The sequence below is a fragment of the Procambarus clarkii genome, chromosome 36, assembly GCF_040958095.1.
Source record: "Procambarus clarkii isolate CNS0578487 chromosome 36, FALCON_Pclarkii_2.0, whole genome shotgun sequence".
NCBI classification, from domain to species: Eukaryota; Metazoa; Arthropoda; class Malacostraca; order Decapoda; family Cambaridae; genus Procambarus; species Procambarus clarkii.
In genome coordinates this window covers 14,871,223-14,893,478 of record NC_091185.1, presented here as the reverse complement: position 1 = coordinate 14,893,478, position 22,256 = coordinate 14,871,223, and the positions used below count along the sequence as shown (strand labels likewise).

The 22,256-nt window shown below is 40.1% G+C and overlaps 1 protein-coding gene across 1 annotated transcript; it reads left to right on the top strand.

The window, feature by feature from the left end:
* The first annotated feature begins 17,872 nt into the window (after positions 1–17,872).
* On the top strand, positions 17,873–20,983 carry LOC138371614 (zinc finger protein 98-like). The gene is made up of 2 exons (XM_069336566.1): positions 17,873–19,568; positions 19,758–20,983. Exons 1-2 carry the CDS (start codon positions 18,661–18,663, stop codon positions 19,975–19,977), a joined length of 1,128 nt encoding a protein of 375 aa, XP_069192667.1. The 5' UTR covers positions 17,873–18,660; the 3' UTR covers positions 19,978–20,983.
* The last annotated feature ends 1,273 nt before the right edge of the window (positions 20,984–22,256 follow it).

Below are 22,256 nucleotides of genomic sequence, written 5' to 3'. Positions count from 1 at the left end.
GAAAGATAGAGAAAATTTGTGTTAGAATTATTAATCTTACTTTTTCGGTCATATTTAATAATATATATATATATATATATATATATATATATATATATATATATATATATATATATATATATATATATATATATATATATATATATAGTTACAAAAAAGGAGTTACATATAGGGTACAAAGATGGTTATCATAGGCTGTCGAGTTCCTCCAGCTCTTCAGATGGCGGACAGGAACCCTGAATGCAGTGCGCATTTCCCCTCTGTATCGCCATGCTGAGGCGCTGGAAAAGAAACCTGGCAGCTCTCGGGTCCCTTGTTGTTTCAATGAGCCTAGAACCCAGTTCCTTCAAAAAACTGGTAGCACTTTTACCCCTGGCGCCGAGTGTCTCAGAAGCAATGGGGACAAAATTGTAGTGGTGATCCAGTGCTCTATACTTACAGGATTTGGCTGCTTTCCTGTGGGTGGCAGCGCCACCTGGTTGTGCAACACTGAGATTAATGTAGGTGTTAGCCAGGATTGATACGCATGTGTAGTCCCATACCAACTGCTTGCCATTCTTCCAGGGGTTCACTGTAATACCATCCGGGCGACCAATAAGAGCATCAGAGTTACGGGGCGTTAGGTAACGGGGCTCTCTTTCAGCTGGGCATCCAACTGTGGTCAGGCTCCTCTTGATGATGTCGTTAACTTCACTATGCCTCAATTGCCATCCCCCTGTTCTTTGGCAGAGTAGGCCATGGTGGCCGTACCTGTCAGCCACCACCTCGCCGCAAATACATCTATATCTGGTGTGGATTGGGGCAGCAAGGCGGAGGGCCACAGCAATTCGGAGGGTGTGTGGTGTGAGACGCGTGCCAGTTGCCGACATTGGGGTTGCTAACAGGAAATCCCCTGCATGTGAGGCTGCTACTGCTGTGAGGCGAGCAATGTCGTGTTGTGTTGTTGCAGCACCTAGGCACTCTGCATCAACTTGGTCTACAATGGGGCCATCCCAGCTGGATTGCTTGTGGGCTTTCGGGGGATGGTGGTTGAGGTGATGGCCCTGCACAAGAGGCCCACTCTGTGGCACAGCGTGTAAAATTGGGATCATGTACACCTGCCAGCTGATGTAAGTGGACAGGTAGAATTTTCTTCACAAGGTCGTCGGATGCCGATAAGGAGGACAGGAAGGCTGGAACAGCGATTTGCGTTGCTGTTCGAACTCCGAGGCCCCCAAGTCTTACGGGAAGAGAGGCTTGTTTCCACTGCAGGTCATCAAGAGAGAGGTTAAGGGCTTTTTCTAGCATTGATTTCAGTAACCGGTCATACTCACCTAGTTTTTGGCTACTGTAAGATGGTGAACACCTCAGAAAGTAGGTTAACCTGGGAAGGAACAGACATCTGGTGATGAGGTAGAGTATATATATATATGTGTGTGTATATATATATATATATATATATATTAGTATATTTTGGTAGCAGTCTTTCCTGTAGACATATATTATTAAATATGACCGAAAAAGTAAGATTAATAATTCTAACACGAATTTTCTCAATCTTTCGTACATTATGCTTCACTGTTGGAGGTAAATCAAAAATCACTTCTCCAAAATTCATTTTTATTTCTAGTCTGACGCGACACGGGCGCGTTTCGTAAAACTTATTACATTTTCAAAGACTTCACAAATACACAACTGATTAGAACTTGCGTTTCCCTGATTTTATATCTACATTAGAGTGAGGTGGGAAGGGTGATGTGGCATTACATTTGAGTGAGGTGGGAAGGATGATGTGGCATTAACACAAGACAGAACACTAGAGGATATTAATAGGGTATTAAAAGTATCAACACAAGACAGAACAGAAACAATGGGTATTGAATAGAAGTGTTTGTAGAAAGCCTATTGGTCCATATTTCTTGATGCTTCTATATTGGAGCGGAGTCTTGAGGTGGGTAGAATATAGTTGTGCAATAATTGGCTGTTGATTGCTGGTGTTGACTTCTTGATGTGTAGTGCCTCGCAAACGTCAAGCCGCCTGCTATCGCTGTATCTATCGATGATTTCTGTGTTGTTTACTAGGATTTCTCTGGCGATGGTTTGGTTATGGGAAGAGATTATATGTTCCTTAATGGAGCCCTGTTGTTTATGCATCGTTAAACGCCTAGAAAGAGATGTTGTTGTCTTGCCTATATACTGGGTTTTTTGGAGCTTACAGTCCCCAAGTGGGCATTTGAAGGCATAGACGACGTTAGTCTCTTTTAAAGCGTTCTGTTTCGTGTCTGGAGAGTTTCTCATGAGTAGGCTGGCCGTTTTTCTGGTTTTATAGTAAATCGTCAGTTGTATCCTCTGATTTTTGTCTGTAGGGATAACGTTTCTATTAACAATATCTTTCAGGACCCTTTCCTCTGTTTTATGAGCTGTGGAAAAGAAGTTCCTGTAAAATAGTCTAATAGGGGGTATAGGTGTTGTGTTAGTTGTCTCTTCGGAGGTTGCATGGCTTTTCACTTTCCTTCTTATGATGTCTTCGATGAAACCATTGGAGAAGCCGTTATTGACTAGAACCTGCCTTACCCTACAGAGTTCTTCGTCGACTTGCTTCCATTCTGAGCTGTGGCTGAGAGCACGGTCGACGTATGCGTTAACAACACTCCTCTTGTACCTGTCAGGGCAGTCGCTGTTGGCATTTAGGCACATTCCTATGTTTGTTTCCTTTGTGTAGACTGCAGTGTGGAAACCTCCGCCCTTTTCCATGACTGTTACATCTAGAAAAGGCAGCTTCCCATCCTTTTCCGTCTCGTAAGTGAAACGCAGCACGGAACTCTGCTCAAATGCCTCCTTCAGCTCCTGCAGATGTCTGACATCAGGTACCTGTGTAAAAATGTCGTCAACATACCTGCAGTATATGGCCGGTTTCAAGTTCATGTCGACTAAGACTTTTTGCTCGATGGTACCCATGTAGAAGTTTGCAAACAGGACACCTAGGGGAGAACCCATGGCGACCCCATCTACTTGCTTATACATGTGCCCATCCGGGCTCAAGAAGGGTGCCTCTTTAGTACAAGCTTGGAGTAGTTTCCTCAGAATACTTTCTGGCATGTCAAGAGGAGTACAGGCTGGATCACGATACACTCTGTCGGCTATCATTCCGATTGTCTCGTCTACAGGTACGTTGGTAAACAGCGATTCTACGTCCAACGAGGCTCTTATCCCTGTGGCCCGTGCGCCCCGCAGTAAGTCCACAAATTCCTTTGGAGACTTCAGGCTGAAGGCGCAAGGAACATAAGGAGTCAGCAGGCCGTTGAGTCGCTTCGCCAATCTGTACGTGGGTGTGGGTATCTGGCTAATGATTGGCCGAAGTGGGTTTCCAGGCTTGTGCGTCTTGACATTTCCATACGCATATCCAGGTTTATATTCCCCAATGATCTTTGGCAGGCGGAGTCCGGATTTCTTGGCGTTCACAGTTTCGATCAGTTTGTTGACCTTTGCTTTTAATTCGGCTGTAGTGTCCTTCGTTACCCTTTGGAACTTAGTTTGGTCAGAGAGTATGATGTTCATTTTCGCCAGATATTCGTCTTTTTTAAGAATGACATATATTGGCGACTTGTCACCTCTCCTGACAACTATCTCCTTGTTCTCACGAAGGCTTTTAGCTGCCGCTCTAAGCTCGGGGGACAGTATGGTGCTTCTGTAGTTGCCTCGATTCTTTCCTCCTTCTGCAATAAGTTCTGCTTGTAAGGTATCTTTGGTAGTGACCTTCTTTTGTGTCTCGAGGTCGAATATGTCGTCCAACAGAATTTCCAACTCCACTTTCCGGGCCATTTCACTCGGTCTGGACATAACATGACAGTTTATGCCCAGATTTAGGAGAGTGACTTGGTCCTCAGTGAGGTTAATTCCTGCAAGGTTCAGGAAGCCATCTCTTGGTCGTGGATCAGATATACAAGGCAGAGAATGAAATCAAAGACAACAAAACGCAACTACTTCATGCTACAAACGAGTGGAGAAATAGCAACATCGACCATAGTATCCGTACCCGCATTGAACAACACCTCGACATCCTCACAGACCAACATCACCTCAGCACTGAAACAAGGATTATCAAGAAACTAACAACATTATATGGAGGACCTATGGCAATTCCACGACCAAGAGATGGCTTCCTGAACCTTGCAGGAATTAACCTCACTGAGGACCAAGTCACTCTCCTAAATCTGGGCATAAACTGTCATGTTATGTCCAGACCGAGTGAAATGGCCCGGAAAGTGGAGTTGGAAATTCTGTTGGACGACATATTCGACCTCGAGACACAAAAGAAGGTCACTACCAAAGATACCTTACAAGCAGAACTTATTGCAGAAGGAGGAAAGAATCGAGGCAACTACAGAAGCACCATACTGTCCCCCGAGCTTAGAGCGGCAGCTAAAAGCCTTCGTGAGAACAAGGAGATAGTTGTCAGGAGAGGTGACAAGTCGCCAATATATGTCATTCTTAAAAAAGACGAATATCTGGCGAAAATGAACATCATACTCTCTGACCAAACTAAGTTCCAAAGGGTAACGAAGGACACTACAGCCGAATTAAAAGCAAAGGTCAACAAACTGATCGAAACTGTGAACGCCAAGAAATCCGGACTCCACCTGCCAAAGATCATTGGGGAATATAAACCTGGATATGCGTATGGAAATGTCAAGACGCACAAGCCTGGAAACCCACTTCGGCCAATCATTAGCCAGATACCCACACCCACGTACAGATTGGCGAAGCGACTCAACGGCCTGCTGACTCCTTATGTTCCTTGCGCCTTCAGCCTGAAGTCTCCAAAGGAATTTGTGGACTTACTGCGGGGCGCACGGGCCACAGGGATAAGAGCCTCGTTGGACGTAGAATCGCTGTTTACCAACGTACCTGTGGACGAGACAATCGGAATGATAGCCGACAGAGTGTATCGTGATCCAGCCTGTACTCCTCTTGACATGCCAGAAAGTATTCTGAGGAAACTACTCCAAGCTTGTACTAAAGAGGCACCCTTCTTGAGCCCGGATGGGCACATGTATAAGCAAGTAGATGGGGTCGCCATGGGTTCTCCCCTAGGTGTCCTGTTTGCAAACTTCTACATGGGTACCATCGAGCAAAAAGTCTTAGTCGACATGAACTTGAAACCGGCCATATACTGCAGGTATGTTGACGACATTTTTACACAGGTACCTGATGTCAGACATCTGCAGGAGCTGAAGGAGGCATTTGAGCAGAGTTCCGTGCTGCGTTTCACTTACGAGACGGAAAAGGATGGGAAGCTGCCTTTTCTAGATGTAACAGTCATGGAAAAGGGCGGAGGTTTCCACACTGCAGTCTACACAAAGGAAACAAACATAGGAATGTGCCTAAATGCCAACAGCGACTGCCCTGACAGGTACAAGAGGAGTGTTGTTAACGCATACGTCGACCGTGCTCTCAGCCACAGCTCAGAATGGAAGCAAGTCGACGAAGAACTCTGTAGGGTAAGGCAGGTTCTAGTCAATAACGGCTTCTCCAATGGTTTCATCGAAGACATCATAAGAAGGAAAGTGAAAAGCCATGCAACCTCCGAAGAGACAACTAACACAACACCTATACCCCCTATTAGACTATTTTACAGGAACTTCTTTTCCACAGCTCATAAAACAGAGGAAAGGGTCCTGAAAGATATTGTTAATAGAAACGTTATCCCTACAGACAAAAATCAGAGGATACAACTGACGATTTACTATAAAACCAGAAAAACGGCCAGCCTACTCATGAGAAACTCTCCAGACACGAAACAGAACGCTTTAAAAGAGACTAACGTCGTCTATGCCTTCAAATGCCCACTTGGGGACTGTAAGCTCCAAAAAACCCAGTATATAGGCAAGACAACAACATCTCTTTCTAGGCGTTTAACGATGCATAAACAACAGGGCTCCATTAAGGAACATATAATCTCTTCCCATAACCAAACCATCGCCAGAGAAATCCTAGTAAACAACACAGAAATCATCGATAGATACAGCGATAGCAGGCGGCTTGACGTTTGCGAGGCACTACACATCAAGAAGTCAACACCAGCAATCAACAGCCAATTATTGCACAACTATATTCTACCCACCTCAAGACTCCGCTCCAATATAGAAGCATCAAGAAATATGGACCAATAGGCTTTCTACAAACACTTCTATTCAATACCCATTGTTTCTGTTCTGTCTTGTGTTGATACTTTTAATACCCTATTAATATCCTCTAGTGTTCTGTCTTGTGTTAATGCCACATCATCCTTCCCACCTCACTCAAATGTAATGCCACATCACCCTTCCCACCTCACTCTAATGTAGATATAAAATCAGGGAAACGCAAGTTCTAATCAGTTGTGTATTTGTGAAGTCTTTGAAAATGTAATAAGTTTTACGAAACGCGCCCGTGTCGCGTCAGACTAGAAATAAAAATGAATTTTGGAGAAGTGATTTTTGATTTACCTCCAACAGTGAAGCATAATGTACGAAAGATTGAGAAAATTCGTGTTAGAATTATTAATCTTACTTTTTCGGTCATATTTAATAATATATATATATATATATATATATATATATATATATATATATATATATATATATATATATATATATATATATATATATATATATATATATATATATATATATATATATATATTACATATATATATATATGTAATATATATTTATATATATATATATATATATATATATATATATATACGTATATATATATATATATATATATATATATATATATATATATATATATATATATATATATGTATATATATATATTTATATATATATATATATATATATATATATATATATATATATATATATATATATATATATATATATATGCGAACAAGCCTGAATGGTCCTTAGGACTATATGCGAATGAAAACTCACACCCCAGAAGTGACTCGAACCCATACTCCCAGAAGCAACGCAACTGGTAACTACAGGGCGCCTTAATCCACTTGACCATCACGGCCGTCAAAAGGAAGTGATAGCCGAGGCTATTTGAGCCACTTCCCCGACGGCAACTCGGATGGTAATCTTGGGCATAGCATTTCACCAAATCACCTCATTCTTTGGGGCACATGTGAGGAACACAAATGCGAACAAGCCTGAATGGTCCCCAGGACTATATGCGAATGAAAACTCACACCCCAGAAGTGACTCGAACCCATACTCCCAGAAGCAACGCAACTGGTAACTACAGGGCGCCTTAATCCACTTGACCATCACTTGAATGAGGTGATTTGGTGAAATGCTATGCCCAAGATTACCATCCGAGTTGCCGCCGGGGAAGTGGCTCAAATAGCCTCGGCTATCACTTCCTTTTGACGGCCGTGATGGTCAAGTGGATTAAGGCGCCCTGTAGTTACCAGTTGCGTTGCTTCTGGGAGTATGGGTTCGAGTCACTTCTGGGGTGTGAGTTTTCATTCGCATATAGTCCTGGGGACCATTCAGGCTTGTTCGCATTTGTGTTCCTCACGTGTGCCCCAAAGAATGAGGTGATTTGGTGAAATGCTATGCCCAAGATTACCATCCGAGTTGCCGTTGGGGAAGTGGCTCAAATAGCCTCGGCTATCACTTCCTTTTGACGGCCGTGATGGTCAAGTGGATTAAGGCGCCCTGTAGTTACCAGTTGCGTTGCTTCTGGGAGTATGGGTTCGAGTCACTTCTGGGGTGTGAGTTTTCATTCGCATATAGTCCTGGGGACCATTCAGGCTTGTTCGCATTTGTGTTCCTCATGTGTGCATCAAAGAATGAGGTGATTTGGTGAAATGCTATGCCCAAGATTACCATCCGAGTTGCCGTCGGGGAAGTGGCTCAAATAGCCTCGGCTATCACTTCCTTTTGACGGCCGTGATGGTCAAGTGGATTAAGGCGCCCTGTAGTTACCAGTTGCATTGCTTCTGGGAGTATGGGTTCGAGTCACTTCTGGGGTGTGAGTTTTCATTCGCATATAGTCCTGGGGACCATTCAGGCTTGTTCGCATTTGTGTTCCTCACGTGTGCCCCAAAGAATGAGGTGATTTGGTGAAATGCTATGCCCAAGATTACCATCCGAGTTGCCGTCGGGGAAGTGGCTCAAATAGCCTCGGCTATCACTTCCTTTTGACGGCCGTGATGGTCAAGTGGATTAAGGCGCCCTGTAGTTACCAGTTGCGTTGCTTCTGGGAGTATGGGTTCGAGTCACTTCTGGGGTGTGAGTTTTCATATTCATATATATATATATATATATATATATATATATATATATATATATATATATATATATATATATATATATATGTAATATATATATATATATATATATATATATATATATATATATATATATATATATATATATATATATATATATATATATATATATATATATGTAATATATATATATATATATATATATATATATATATATATATATATATATGTAATATATATATATATATATATATATATATATATATATATATGTAATATATATATATATATATATATATATATATATATATATATATATATATATATATATATATATATATATATATATATATGTAATATATATATATATATGTAATATATATATATATATATATATATATATATATATATATATATTATTAAATATGACCGAAAAAGTAAGATTAATAGTCCTAACACGATTTTATACAAAAAATGAACATTTAGAGGACACAAGAAAAAGTTCGCTTCCTAGTGGCTGTAGATTTCCTCGAACTCCTCCGACGCCGGGCAGGAACCGAGGATGCAGCGGGCATTCCCCCTCTGGATCGTGACACTGAGGCGCTGAAAGAGAAAACTTGCCGCTCTAGGGTCTCTTGTGGTGTCAATGAGCCTGGAACCAAGATCCTTAAGAAACCTTCTTGCACTCTCACCCCATATATATATATATATATATATATATATTTATATATATATATATATATATATATATATATATATATATATATATATATATATATATATATATATATTTATATATATATATATATATATATATATATATATATATATATATATATATATATATATATATATATATATATACATTCTTGTAAAACAACTAATACGTGCAGCTTTTCGGGCAGGTTCTTAATCTAACATAATTTTAAGTAGGTAAATTCTAGCAAAACTTATAAAGTGTTAATAGGTACATTGTAAGAAAAAATGAGAGATTAGTAGGTACAGTATATTAAAGCACATCAATAGCTCTGATAGATAGTATTGACAGCTTGATTGATAATTTAACAAAGATTAATAGGCACAATACAACATACTGATAGCACATAAACGGGACAGCAATGATCACAATGGTAAAGTCGTTTGGCTTAGGTACATAAATATTGAGGGATTGGGTAGCACTAGATACAGTATTAGACTCATGTCAAGACCTAGGTTTAGTTATCTCAGCAGAGAAAACAAAGATACTAAATCGGCGCCCACCCAGGCAGGGAGGAGCTGTTCGCAAGATGCAACTGTCTGATGGCTCCCAGCTTGACTATGTAAACAGATTTAAATACCTTGGCCTTGAGGTGCCACTGTATGATCCTGTTGCATTCAGACTCTGTCGTCAGTATAAAGAGAGGCTTCGAGCTCTCAAGGCTGTTGCAGGTTATCACTCAGGCTATGGTGCCAATGCTAGAATTGTCAAAATGATGTACCTTGCATACATCAGATCTTTAGTGGATTATGCTGCACCTCTGCTTGTTTTGATGCCTGAAAGAATGCTTGGAGGGCTTGAAAAATTGCAGAACGAAGCCTTGAGGATAGTCCTTGGGTGCCCTCATACTACAAAGATATTTGATATGAGAAAGAAACTTAATATTCCGAGCGTTGTTGATCGTGTTACTGAAATTAACTGTCAAAGTGGTATAAAAATGCTTAGGCTAACTCATCCTAACCCTTGCACAGAAGCCCTCCAAAATTTCTTTATTGAAGATCAGTATTGTTCCAAATGGATAACTAAAATTGGAACTCAACTCAGAATGTATCAGGTTCACAATTTGTACCAAGAGAAACAACAACGCACTTTCCTGCACCATGGGGGTGTTATGATCCCAGGTAGCCGAAAAACGAGTCTCCCCTTTGAGAATTATTCTATCAAGCCTGACCTGACTAGGAGGTGGGAAATACAGACATGAAGATTCATATGTAAAAAATAATTGGGTAAATTTTACACGGAGTTTAAGATTATGGGCAGTGAATAAGAAAACAGATAAATGACTGGTTAGGAGATGTGGATAATTTGCTGGAGGCGTGAGGCTCGCTTCTGAAGGGCTTTGACCCTCACTTGAGGCCAGACATCGCAGGGGAAAAGCCGCGCTCCGTTTGAGCTCCCGTCAGGAAGGAACCCCTAGTGATATATCTCCAAGAGAAGAGAAGTGTGCAGACGTGCCAGCTGTGGAATTGAGCTGAGAACGTTGTGGTCTCAAGTCCTGGACGGCAAGGAGTGTTTATTAAGCCGCCCGGAGACATTATCGTGGGCCGTGGCAGTGCCCTGAACAGCCTCAGTTAGAGGGAGGATCGCCCTCGACCAGACAATCTGTGGTAAGCACGATTTAAGCCAGTTCATAGTGATTGCTTGTAGTTGGTCGTGTGCCCAGCGACAGTAGCAATGTTTATTTGTATGTTAGACATGTTTTGGTAAGGCAGGAAGCCTAAATGAGAGGACGGAGATGAGAGAGACAGTTGGAGGGACGAGCAGCGCGTCCTCTCCCGTCGACCGCCTGAAGCCAACTGATGGAGCCCAGTTCCTGACCGCGGAGGACCCTCCCTGAGTGAGTGAGGAGCCGCCCGCCGGGCGAGGTGGAGCATGGACCAGCCCAAAATGGGGGAGTCCACTCTCACAGTACGTAGAGAGCAGAGAGATGTTGAAGGCAAACATATTGTGTGATTATTTTTGTTTATGTGTTTAAGGGGAAACATTTTTATTGGAGTGTCGATGGGTTGCAGGTTTGTCTTTGGGGAAGAAGTTGCTGAGAACTTCGAAGCCAGCACAGAGGGAGTAGTTGATGAGACTCCAAGGTAGTGGAGGAGAGGACCTCGAGCTGTGAGGAGAAGCAGTGAAGAGGAGTGTCACGTGCTTCTGTAGAGGTGATAAAACACCATAGTTGCTCGAGGGAACTTCATGGTATAGCAGCCAAGAGAGCTGTGGAGGAACCTAGCAGAAGGGTGAAGCACCGTAGTGGCTCAAGGTAAACTTCATGGTAGCAGCCTGGAGGAGCTGCAGAGGATCCTGGTAGTTAAACCCGGAAGAACCTGAAAAGATCAGGGTAGTGAACTTCTAGATGTGGGAGGGAAGTTCTAAATGATTACTTGTAGGGAGGTAATCGAGTGTTTGGTTGTCATTAGCGTGCAAGACGCAGTGAGAGGTGGGTGATTGTTTGCATTCTTATGTCAAGGAGTGTTTTATACTGAAGTTAGAATTACAGTCGTAGGCTGGACTACCTACAGATGCATGCATTCTGGGACTGATAGGGTGATCGATTGATCATTGTTGTGTATCAAGGAACAGTTATACTGATATATATAGGTTATTGCATTCATATGTTGATTTTCCTTGTACATGTTTATAGATATATATATTCTCTTGCTGATAGTACAACATTGTATTATAGGACTTGACTTACTTGAGGAGGTTGGTAATATTAGGTGGTGAACCAGGAGATAGGATACCACTTGATAAGCTGAGGATAGAGTTCTGATGTTGTTGGAGTGCAACCTGACTGAAATAGTTGAGAGTGTAGGATTCATTATCATTATATGTGTGTACGTATTGTGTATGTGCTTTGTCTAGTAAATGTATTCAAATTTGCTGGTGTTTGCCCTTGTCCTAGTGAGGCTTCCCAGGAGTTAGTAAAGAAGGAGAGAGAGAGAGAGAAAGAACCAAGAACCACTGCTGTGGACAGGGTAGAAGGTAATACTAATAAGTCAAAGGGGATTGAAAAGATCATATCTTATAAGGAGAGAGTGGGCAGTCACAGCGGCTCGAGTGGGTGTGTGCACGTGACAACGAGGCTAAGTATTGGAGCCGCATCCCCTAAACGTGTGACGTTGAGCGCCTCTCCAAGAGCCAGAAGCGCCTAGTGTGATCTCCTAGTGAAGTATAAGCACTCTTCCGAGTTGTGGGTTGGGTTGTCCAGAAAGAAGGAACGACAACACCACCAACCCACACTATAATAGGGACTACACTCTTTCCAGTTTTAATCCCTCCCTTTCCACCCAAGAAGCAAATTAGAGATCAGCCCAAGCTTCGTCTTGAGGCAAAACTCAACGCCTTAAGCCATATTGATGCTCTGTCCACATAGCATTCTTTCTCTCAAATCATATACACTGATGGTTCCCTACACTGCACCACGGGTGCAGCTGGAAGTGCAGTTGTTCTGACAATGGGGGATGGCTTGTACTTTGAGTGGGGAGTCCGAATACACAACTGGGCCTCTACCCTTCAGACCGAACTATTTGCCTTGATCGTTGCACTGAAATATGTACAAGTCTCCAAACTTGATACATTAATTGTAAGTGACTCCTTATCATCCTTAATTGCTCTCAACTCTTTAAGACATAACTGTAACATGCTCGTGTCCGAAGCTAAACACAAATACAATAAATTATTAAGGATGGTAACACAGTCCATTTCATGTGGTCTCCATCTCATGTTGGCCTCCGAATGCATGATAGAGCTGATAAGTTAGCCAAAGAATCTGCCTTTAAAGGAGCCGTTGAGTGTAACCTTGGATTGTCAATGAGCAATCTGAGAGCAGCAGTACACCGAGAACTTCAACAAGATTTGTAGGTCTGAGGCAAAGTGAAATTGACACCAGTAATTTCATCTATCATCATACTATCATGCAAGAGGAGCCACACATCTATGGTTCATCCAATAAAATCAGCAGACTTCTAGATGTTACTACTGCTCAGCTTAGACTCAGTTAAAAGTATCTCTGGGAATTCTCATTATCTGCCGATGTAGACCTGACCAAATGTAAACTGTGCCAACAAAATTATTCGCACACCCTCCGTCAATATGTGATGGAGTGCGAAAGATGCGTGAATTCAGAGATAATTCTATAACCAATGTACCAACGATGTGTCAATATTTCATTCAAAATGATCTGCTACCAGAAATTTTAGCCAGATATCCTCAGTATGCGAAGTGTAGGTAGTAACTAAGAGTGATTGTAACCTATCCACCGTTGCCCACTGGATGGGGGGCGGTGTGCAGGACAAACATATCAATTGTGACACTAGCTCTCCACATATGTCAGTTGCTTAATTAAGAAACTGTACTTGTGGTCGATCTCGAACCCATTGTTGTTGTGACGACTTATACTGAATTTTGTAACCAGCTCATCAAGATTGTAGCTTGCTTAGCTAAATGAATTGTGGGGTTCAGTCCCTGAGCCCATTATGTGCCTCTGTAACCCTTTCCACTACCGCCCACAAGATGGGTATTGGGTGCATAATAAATGAATTAAACTAAATTAAACTAACTAGATACAGTGCAAGTTTAAAGCGCAAGGAAGGAAACTATGGAGATGAAATTAGGTACTTTTTGGTTTTGTTTATGAATGAGGCAAAAGTTGGTCAGCTTTTCAATTCATTAGGGAGTTCCATAGACTAGGTCTCTTTATTTGCATAGAGTGTTTGCACAGATTAAGTTTAACTCTGGGGATATCAAAGAGATATTTATGTCTGGTGTGGTGATTATGTGTTCTATTACATTTGTCCAGGAAGAGTTTCAAAACAGGGTTTGCACTTAAGAAAAGGGTTTTATAAATGTAATTGACACAAGAGAATGTATGGAGTGAATTTATGTTTATCATGTTTAGGGATTTAAACAGGGAAGCTGTGTGTTGTCTGAAAGCAGAGTTTGTTATTGTCCTGAAAGCAGAGTTTGTTATTGTCCTGATAGCAGAGTTTTTTATTGTCCTGATAGCAGAGTTTGTTATTGTCCTGATAGCAGATTTTTGCTGGGAGATGATGGGCTTGAGGTAGTTTGCAGAGGTTGAACCCCAAGCACAAATACCAAAGGTAAAAAAGAGGTAGATTGTGCATAATAGAGTGAGAGGAGAGCAGAGTAGGGTACATAATATCTGATCTTAGAGAGTATACCAACTATTTTAAAAACTTTTTGTTTCTGACTATAGACTATAGTTGACTATTTCTGACTACTGACTATAGTTGACTATTTCCTTAACTATAGATCTAACTTCTGTGTCCTTCCTGGCTATCTATTGGATCTATATTTTACTTCTAAATTGTTACTATTTTATTGTATTTGCTTTTATTCTTGTGTTTTGCTAAATCGTGTATCTTGTATCGTGATCCCTCTGCATCTCTATGCACACTGATATTGATCCGGATCAAAATCTTCTGTCTCATATCTACACCAACCAGCACATAGATTATCATTATTGCAAGTATTTCACAGCACACCAGGCTAAAAACAAACTCCAAAATAGCACCTGTTTAGCAGTTTACAACCAAAATGTTAGATCAATTGGTAAACATTTTGACGATTTAAATGCGTTACTCACAGCACTAGGTACTAACTTATCGTTCATTATTTTAACAGAAACTTGGCCAAATAAAGACTATACCCAACTCTATAACTTAGCTGGTTATAAAGCCATTCATAACTGTGAGCCTAATAAAAAAGGTGGTGGCACAGCTATATATTACCGAGATACATTTATCTGCAACAGTGTTATTAGTGACAGAGATGACTACGGTGAATATACTTTTGCTCAGTTTACAATTAAATCCCTTAAATCCTCTTTGACTATTGGAGCCATCTATAGATTTCTCAATACTAACATTGCTTCTTTCTCAGACAACCTAAGGAATCTTATTATAAACAACAATCTCAACAAAAACCACGTCATTCTGGGAGGAGACTTTAATATTGACCTGGGTCAACAAAATTGCTCTCAAGTTGACTATTTCCTTAATAGCATGAACTCCTGTATGCTAATCCCCACAATCACCAAACCTACCCGAGTCACTCAAACATCAGCCACTACCTTGGACCACATATGGACAAACATAACAGCTCCCCTTGTATCTGGTATAATCTACGACAGAACAACTGACCACTATCCTGCCTTTCTCATAGCGAACATGGACATAACACCACCAAAAAGCAAGAAACTTTGATTTAGGCTACACAGTGAATCAGTTTTTGGCAATCTTACAGATGCACTTCACAATATTAACTGGGATTCTGAATTCAATAATACCCAGGATATAAATTCATTAGCTAACCTCTTCCTCTCCAAAACTCTAAGCCTCTACAACCTTCATTGTCCCCTTCTTACCAAGCAAGTAACTGACAAAAGATTAAACAATCCATGGCTCACAAGTGGCATTCTCAACTCAATCAACAAGAAACATGAATATGAAAAGAAACTTAGGATTGGCCTAGTTTCAAAGGAAGTAGCTAAAAGGTACTCATCAATGCTTACCAGTATCATAAGAAAGGCAAAACTTGCATATTACGTGAATAGATTCAATGAAGCAAAAGGCAACATGAAAAGCACTTGGAAAACAATCTCTAGTATCCTAGGAACTAAACAACACTCACATAACCAAATAAAACTCTACAAGGATGGGGATATACCGTCAACTGATTTAGAAATGGCAAATGAATTTAATAGTTTCTTTTCATCGGTTGGGGCTAATCTTGCCAGTAAAATCCCACAGACTCAGACACATATTAACACATATTTCTCAGGCAGCTATCCAAACTCTCTTCTCCTTTCACCAATCAGCCCGGCAGATGTTGTGTCCATCATACGCTCTCTAAAACCCAAGGCAGGGAACACCTGTGAAATTCCGTCCATTGTATACCAGAGCGCCTCCCATGCCCCACCCATAGCCCTACTGTTCAACAAATCTATGGAGTGTCACACCTTCCCTGATATTCTCAAAAAAGCAAGAGTAACGCCAGTCCATAAAGGAGGCAATCCGGCGGACATAAACAATTATAGACCAATATCAAATCTACCCATTCTATCAAAAATATTTGAAAAAATTATTTACAAAAAGCTCTATTCCTACCTCGTAAAATTCGACATACTCAGCCCCTGCCAGTTTCGCTTCCGGTCCCAAAAGAGCACCAACAATGCAATCATTAGTCTCCTTGACGTAATCTACTCAGCCCTTGACAAAAATGAGTTTCCAATTGGACTCTTCATTGACCTAAGAAAAGCCTTTGATACTGTTAATCACAACTACCTCTTACTTAAACTCCAGCATTATGGAATCCAAGGCCTTGCCCTTGACTACATCCGATCCTATCTTAGTGACAGACACCAATATGTAACCATCAATGATACAACTTCTTCCACTCTACCAATTACCGTTGGAGTGCCACAGGGCAGTCTCTTAGGACCTCTTCTATTTCTTATATATATAAACGATCTGCCTAATGTCTCTAATATTCTCAAACCTATATTGTTTGCTGACGATACTACCCTTATCTATTCAGACCTCAACCCACATACACTAAATAATGTTGTGAATAATGAATTTAAATAAGTCCACTAATGGATGTCAACGAACAAACTAACATTAAACATCGAAAAGACTTACTACATCTTATTTGGAAGCAAATCATCAAATGCAATTCAGCTACAGATAGACAACATTAACATCAGTAATAAAAATGATGGCAAGTTTCTTGGCCTATTCCTAGACAAGAGACTCAACTTCAGCACCCACATTCAACACATAACTAAGAAAGTCTCTAAGACAGTTGGTATACTCTCCAAAATCAGATATTATGTTCCTAACTCTGCTCTCCTCTCACTATATTATGCACTAATCTACCCCTATCTTAATTAAGGTATCTGTGCATGGGGGTCTACCACTGCAAACACCTTAAGCCCATCATCACACAGCAAAAATCTGCTATCAGAATAATAACTAACTCTGCTTTCAGACAACACTCAGCTCCCTTGTTTAAATCCCTAAACTTGCTAAATATTAACTCCCTCCACACATTCCTTGTGTCAACTACATTTACAAAACCCTGTTCTTAAATGCAAACCATGCTCTGAAACTCTCCCTGGACAGATGTAATAGGACCCATTATCACCACACCAGAAATAAATATCTCTTTGATATCCCCAGGGTCTAACTTAATCTGTGTAAACACTCTATGCAAATTAAGGGACCTAGTCTATGGAACTCACTCCCTAGTGAATTGAAAAACTGTAAATCTTTTGCCTTATTTAAAAACAAAACCAAAAAGTACCTAATTTCATTTTTCTTAGTTTCCTACACTGAGCTTTAAATTTGCTCTGTACCTAGTGTTACCCAATCTCCTAATTTTTATGTATTTAACCCAAACAACCTTATCATTGTGTTCATTGCTGTCTTCTGTTATGTGCTAGCCATATGCTGTATTGTGCCTACCAATTTTTGTCAACTACCATTCAAGTTGTCATTGCAATCAATCTTAGCTACCTATGTGCTTTAATATACTGTACCTACAATTTTCTCTCATCTTTTAATTTCTTGTCATGTAACTGTTATCAATTTTTGTTATATTTTGCAAGTATTTACCTATTTAAAATTTTCTTAGATTAAGGACCTGCCGAAACGCTGCGCATACTAGTGGCTTTACAAGATTGTAATTACCATATTATGTATCCTCACATTCCCAATGTACCTTAAATAAAATAAATAAAATAAAATGTTAATTTACATGAAAAATATCAAATAGTTAAAGCTCTGGCTATATATCTCCAGTCGACCAATAAATTGGGCCACATTTGACCTGTCACATTTATACTTGGCGCCACCAGCAGCCAAACACTGAAAACAACTGCCTCACCGCAGCAATGAAGATCAGCTGATGCCATAAACACAACATCTCGCCCGACAGTGCGACACGCCTCACTAACACACACTCCTGTTTAGTCGCCGCTCCTCTATCTACACCACAACGCAACACACTTGAAACCTTGTCAATTCTCAACATAAACGCGTCTTCCAACATTTGCACTCGCGTGGTCATCGGGAGGATAAGCCCTTTATGCAAACCGCACATTTTCCATCAAGAAAAGTCACCCTCTAACACATCCTCTGTTTAGTCGCCGCTCCTGTATCTACAACAAAAGACAACTAGCTAAACTCTTCAAACATTGTCATTCTCAACACTGAACTGCCACGGTGACGCGTCTCCCAACATTAGATCTCGTGCAGTCATAAAGAGGGTAAATCTTTCATGTAAACTGTACCTACCATCAAGAAGTGTTAGCAGACATAAGCATTTAAGGGAAAATTTTCACACAAACTGCACCTATCATAAAGAAGAAGCACTACCATTGACCATCAAGTGCTCGCATTGGCTGTAACTACAGGATGAACTTCCTATTTGGAGTATTGTACATGCTGTAATGGCGGTATGTCCAACTCACAGGATGAGTGGCGCTGCCCAATAAACTCGCCCCTCGGGGCATAATTAAAAAAAAAATTAAGAAACAACACTCAAGCCTTGCCTAACCTTCAAAATTGAAACTCCACTGAAACGCATCTCAAACCATCAATACTCGTGCAGTCATAGAAAGGAGAAAACCTAAATACAAACTGCACCTATTATAAAGAAGATGAAAACTCACCATTGTCCAGAGAGCGGGAAGGTATTGAGTAGTCTAAGACATATGAGGAAGCACTTGTTAGTACATTCAGGTGACAAACCTCAAGAGTGTGAAGAGAGTGGAAAGTGTGTCAGGCGTCCTGATTATGTGAAGACTCGCAAGATATTGCATTCGGTTGATAAAGCTCACGAGTGTCCAGAGTGTAGAAAGAGATTTAGTCGTCTTGACAATTTGAAGACTCACATGTTAGTACATTCAGATGACAAACGTGTTGAGTGTCCAGAGTGTGGGAAGAGGTTCAGCAGTCTTAACTATATAAAGATTCACATGTTAGTGCATTCGGGTGACAAACCTCACAAGTGTCCAGAATGTGAGATGAGGTTCAGACATCTTGGAAGTATGAAGACTCACATGCTAGTGCATTCAAGTGACAAACCTCACGAGTGTCCAGAATGTGGGAAAAGATTCAGGCGTCCTGATTATGTGAAGACTCACATGGTAGTGCATTCGGGTGACAAAGCTCACGAGTGTCCAGAATGTGGGAACAGATTCAGTCGTCTTGACAATTTGAAGACTCACATGCTAGTACATTCAGATGACAAACGTGTTGAGTGTCCAGAGTGTGGGAAGAGGTTCAGTAGTCTTAACTACATGAAGACTCACATGTTAGTGCATTCAGGTGATAAACCTCACAAGTGTCCAATGTGTGGGATGAGGTTCAGACATCTTGGAAGTATGAAGACTCACATGTTAGTGCATTCAGATAACAAAACTCATGAGTGTTCAGTGTGTGGGATGAGGTTCAGACACCTTGGAAGTATGAAGACTCACGTGTTAGTGCATTCAGGTGACAAACCTCACGCGTGTCCAGAGTGTGGGAAGACGTTCAGACATCATGGAACTATGAAGACTCACATGTTAGTGCATTCAGGTGAACTACGTTTTGAGTGTGCAGAGTGCGGCAAAAGATTTAGAGAACGTAGAGCTATAATTAAGCACATGTTTGTGCATTCAGCAGACAGACCTCATGAGTGTGCATTGTGTAAGAGGAGGTTCAGCCTGCTAAGAAGTATGAAGACTCACATGTTACTGCATTCTGTTGACAGACCGCATGCATGTCCAGAGTGTGGGAAAAGGTTCAGGCGTCTTCAACATATGAAGACTCACATGTTAGTGCATTCGGGTGACAAACCTTACGAGTGTCCAGAGTGTGGGAAAGGATTCAGTCGTCTTCACAATATGAAAACTCACAAATTAATGCATTCAGGTGACAAATCTCAAAAATTTCCAGAGCAGAATTTCTCAAGCTTAGTACCCCTGAAATAATCCAAGTTACTCTTCAAATAAACACTTGCCGATTTAATTGTCAGGTAAGAGGAGACAATTTCTATCAGTGCTCCTGATATTGGTTAAATGAGAAAAATTAAAGTAACAAAATTACTCAAAGCATATTTGCATATGATTGGAAACAGCCTATATATCACTATCTTTTGCAGAACCCCCTATTTACCTTGGGATTCCTTGTTACACCGGTTGTGAAAAGCTAGTCCAGAGTGTGAAAACAGATTAAATCAGCTTGATCACCTGAAGTCTTGCATTCTAGTGCAATCAGGTGAATGTCCTTTTTAAGTGTACCTAGTGTGGCAAAAGCTTTACCGAACATGAAAATATAATGTTAATGTTAATATTAACATGAAACCACATGTTAATACATTCAGGTGACAAACGTCATGTGTCCAAGTACAGACTACAGAAGAGCTCCAGTCGTGCTGTTATGTTGCAGCACACGATGTTGAGATTTAATATTTTATTCTCCTATGGAAGTTAGTTATTTCTCTTAGATCAAGCAAGTACCAGGGTGCTGCAAGTGTAGAAGTTAGATATTCCTCATAGACCATGCAAGCACCTGGTTGCTGCCAAATCAAATTCAAATTATTATAGAAAAGAATGCATATACAAAGAACATAAGAGTAATGTGCAATTTTGGAGAGAGGAGTTAAACAAATTAATGAAGCTCCTATTACTCAAGCGTTTAGGGCAAAACTTAAAATAATTGGCCAAAAATATACGGGTACCTCGGTTTATGAATTTAATCCGTTCATGGAGATGGTTCGTAACCTGAAAATTCGTAAATCAAAGTGAATTTCCCCATAAGAAATATTGGATAATTAAATAATCCGTTCCCGACTCCCCCCAAAAATTAACTTCAAGGTAAATTTTATACCTAATTCACGCAAATCTTCACTACAAAAGTATGTACACGTTATGACGGTGGGGATATAATGCTACGTACATTCTTGTATATGCATAAATAAATAAATAAATAAATTATTACTTGCCTTTACTGATGACTCCTGTTGGCGTATGGAAGACGGTGAGGAAAGGGGAGGGGGAAAGAGAGGTGTTGCTGTTTGGAAGGGAAGTCCCGTTCCATTATAACATCAGGCAGTGAGGACTTCTCTGGAGTGCACACTCTGGCACTTTTTGCTTGCATACCACTAGGACCTGCTTCTGGCTCACTACGTGATTTTCTCATTGTTTTTCTTGAAGATTGTTTATCTTTTCTTTGTACAGGTAACACTTGTCTGTTGTGAGACATCACATTGTCATTAATAATTTCAATGCAATGGCCTGCTAAAGCTTTTTCTGGGCGATTCTTTTAAGCAACACTTTGCAGTTCTTCCCATACTGCACACATTTTCTTAATTAATGAGGAAGGGACATCCTCTAATGTCTCTTTTCCCCTCCCCTGAAGATTTAAAATAAATAGATGTTTATTTAGGTAAGGTACATATATACAAGAAATTTTTACAAAGATTGGTGGACTTATAGATAGAGCTAGTACATACAATGCCTAAAGCCACTATTACGCAAAGCGTTTCGGGCATTTGTTATACTGCCTAGCTAGTTCAACAACATGTGTACCATTTTCATGTTGTTATTATTTTATTTATTTATTTATTTATTTATTTATTTATATACAAGAAGGTACATTGGGTTTGTGAGAATACATAGCATAGTATTTACAATAAAAATTCAAAATGAGGAAGGGACATCTTCTAATGTCTCTTCCCCCTCCCCTGAAGATTTGTTATACTGCCTAGCTAGTTCAACAACATATGTACCATTTTCATGTTATTATTATTTTATTTATTTATTTATTTATATACAAGAAGGTACATTGGGTTTGTGAGAATACGTAGCATAGTATTTATAATAAAAATTCAAAATTCAAATATTTATTTAGGTAAAGTACATACATACAAGGGGTGATACAGATATTAATGAATTTATAGATAGAGCTAGTACATACAATGCCTAAAGCACTAGTACGCGCAGCGTTTCGGGCAGGTCCTTAATCTAACAGATAATTTTAAGTAGGTAAATTTTAGCAGAATTAATAAAATGATAACAGATACACTGCAAGAAAAAAATGAGATGAGAGAGATTAGTAAGTATAATAAAGCACATTGGTATATTAAAGCTCTGATTGATTACATTGACAGCTTGATTGGTAATTTAAACAAGATTAATAGACACCATATAGCAGATTGATAGCACATATAAGACAGCAAGGATCACAATGGTAAAGATGTTTGGATTGA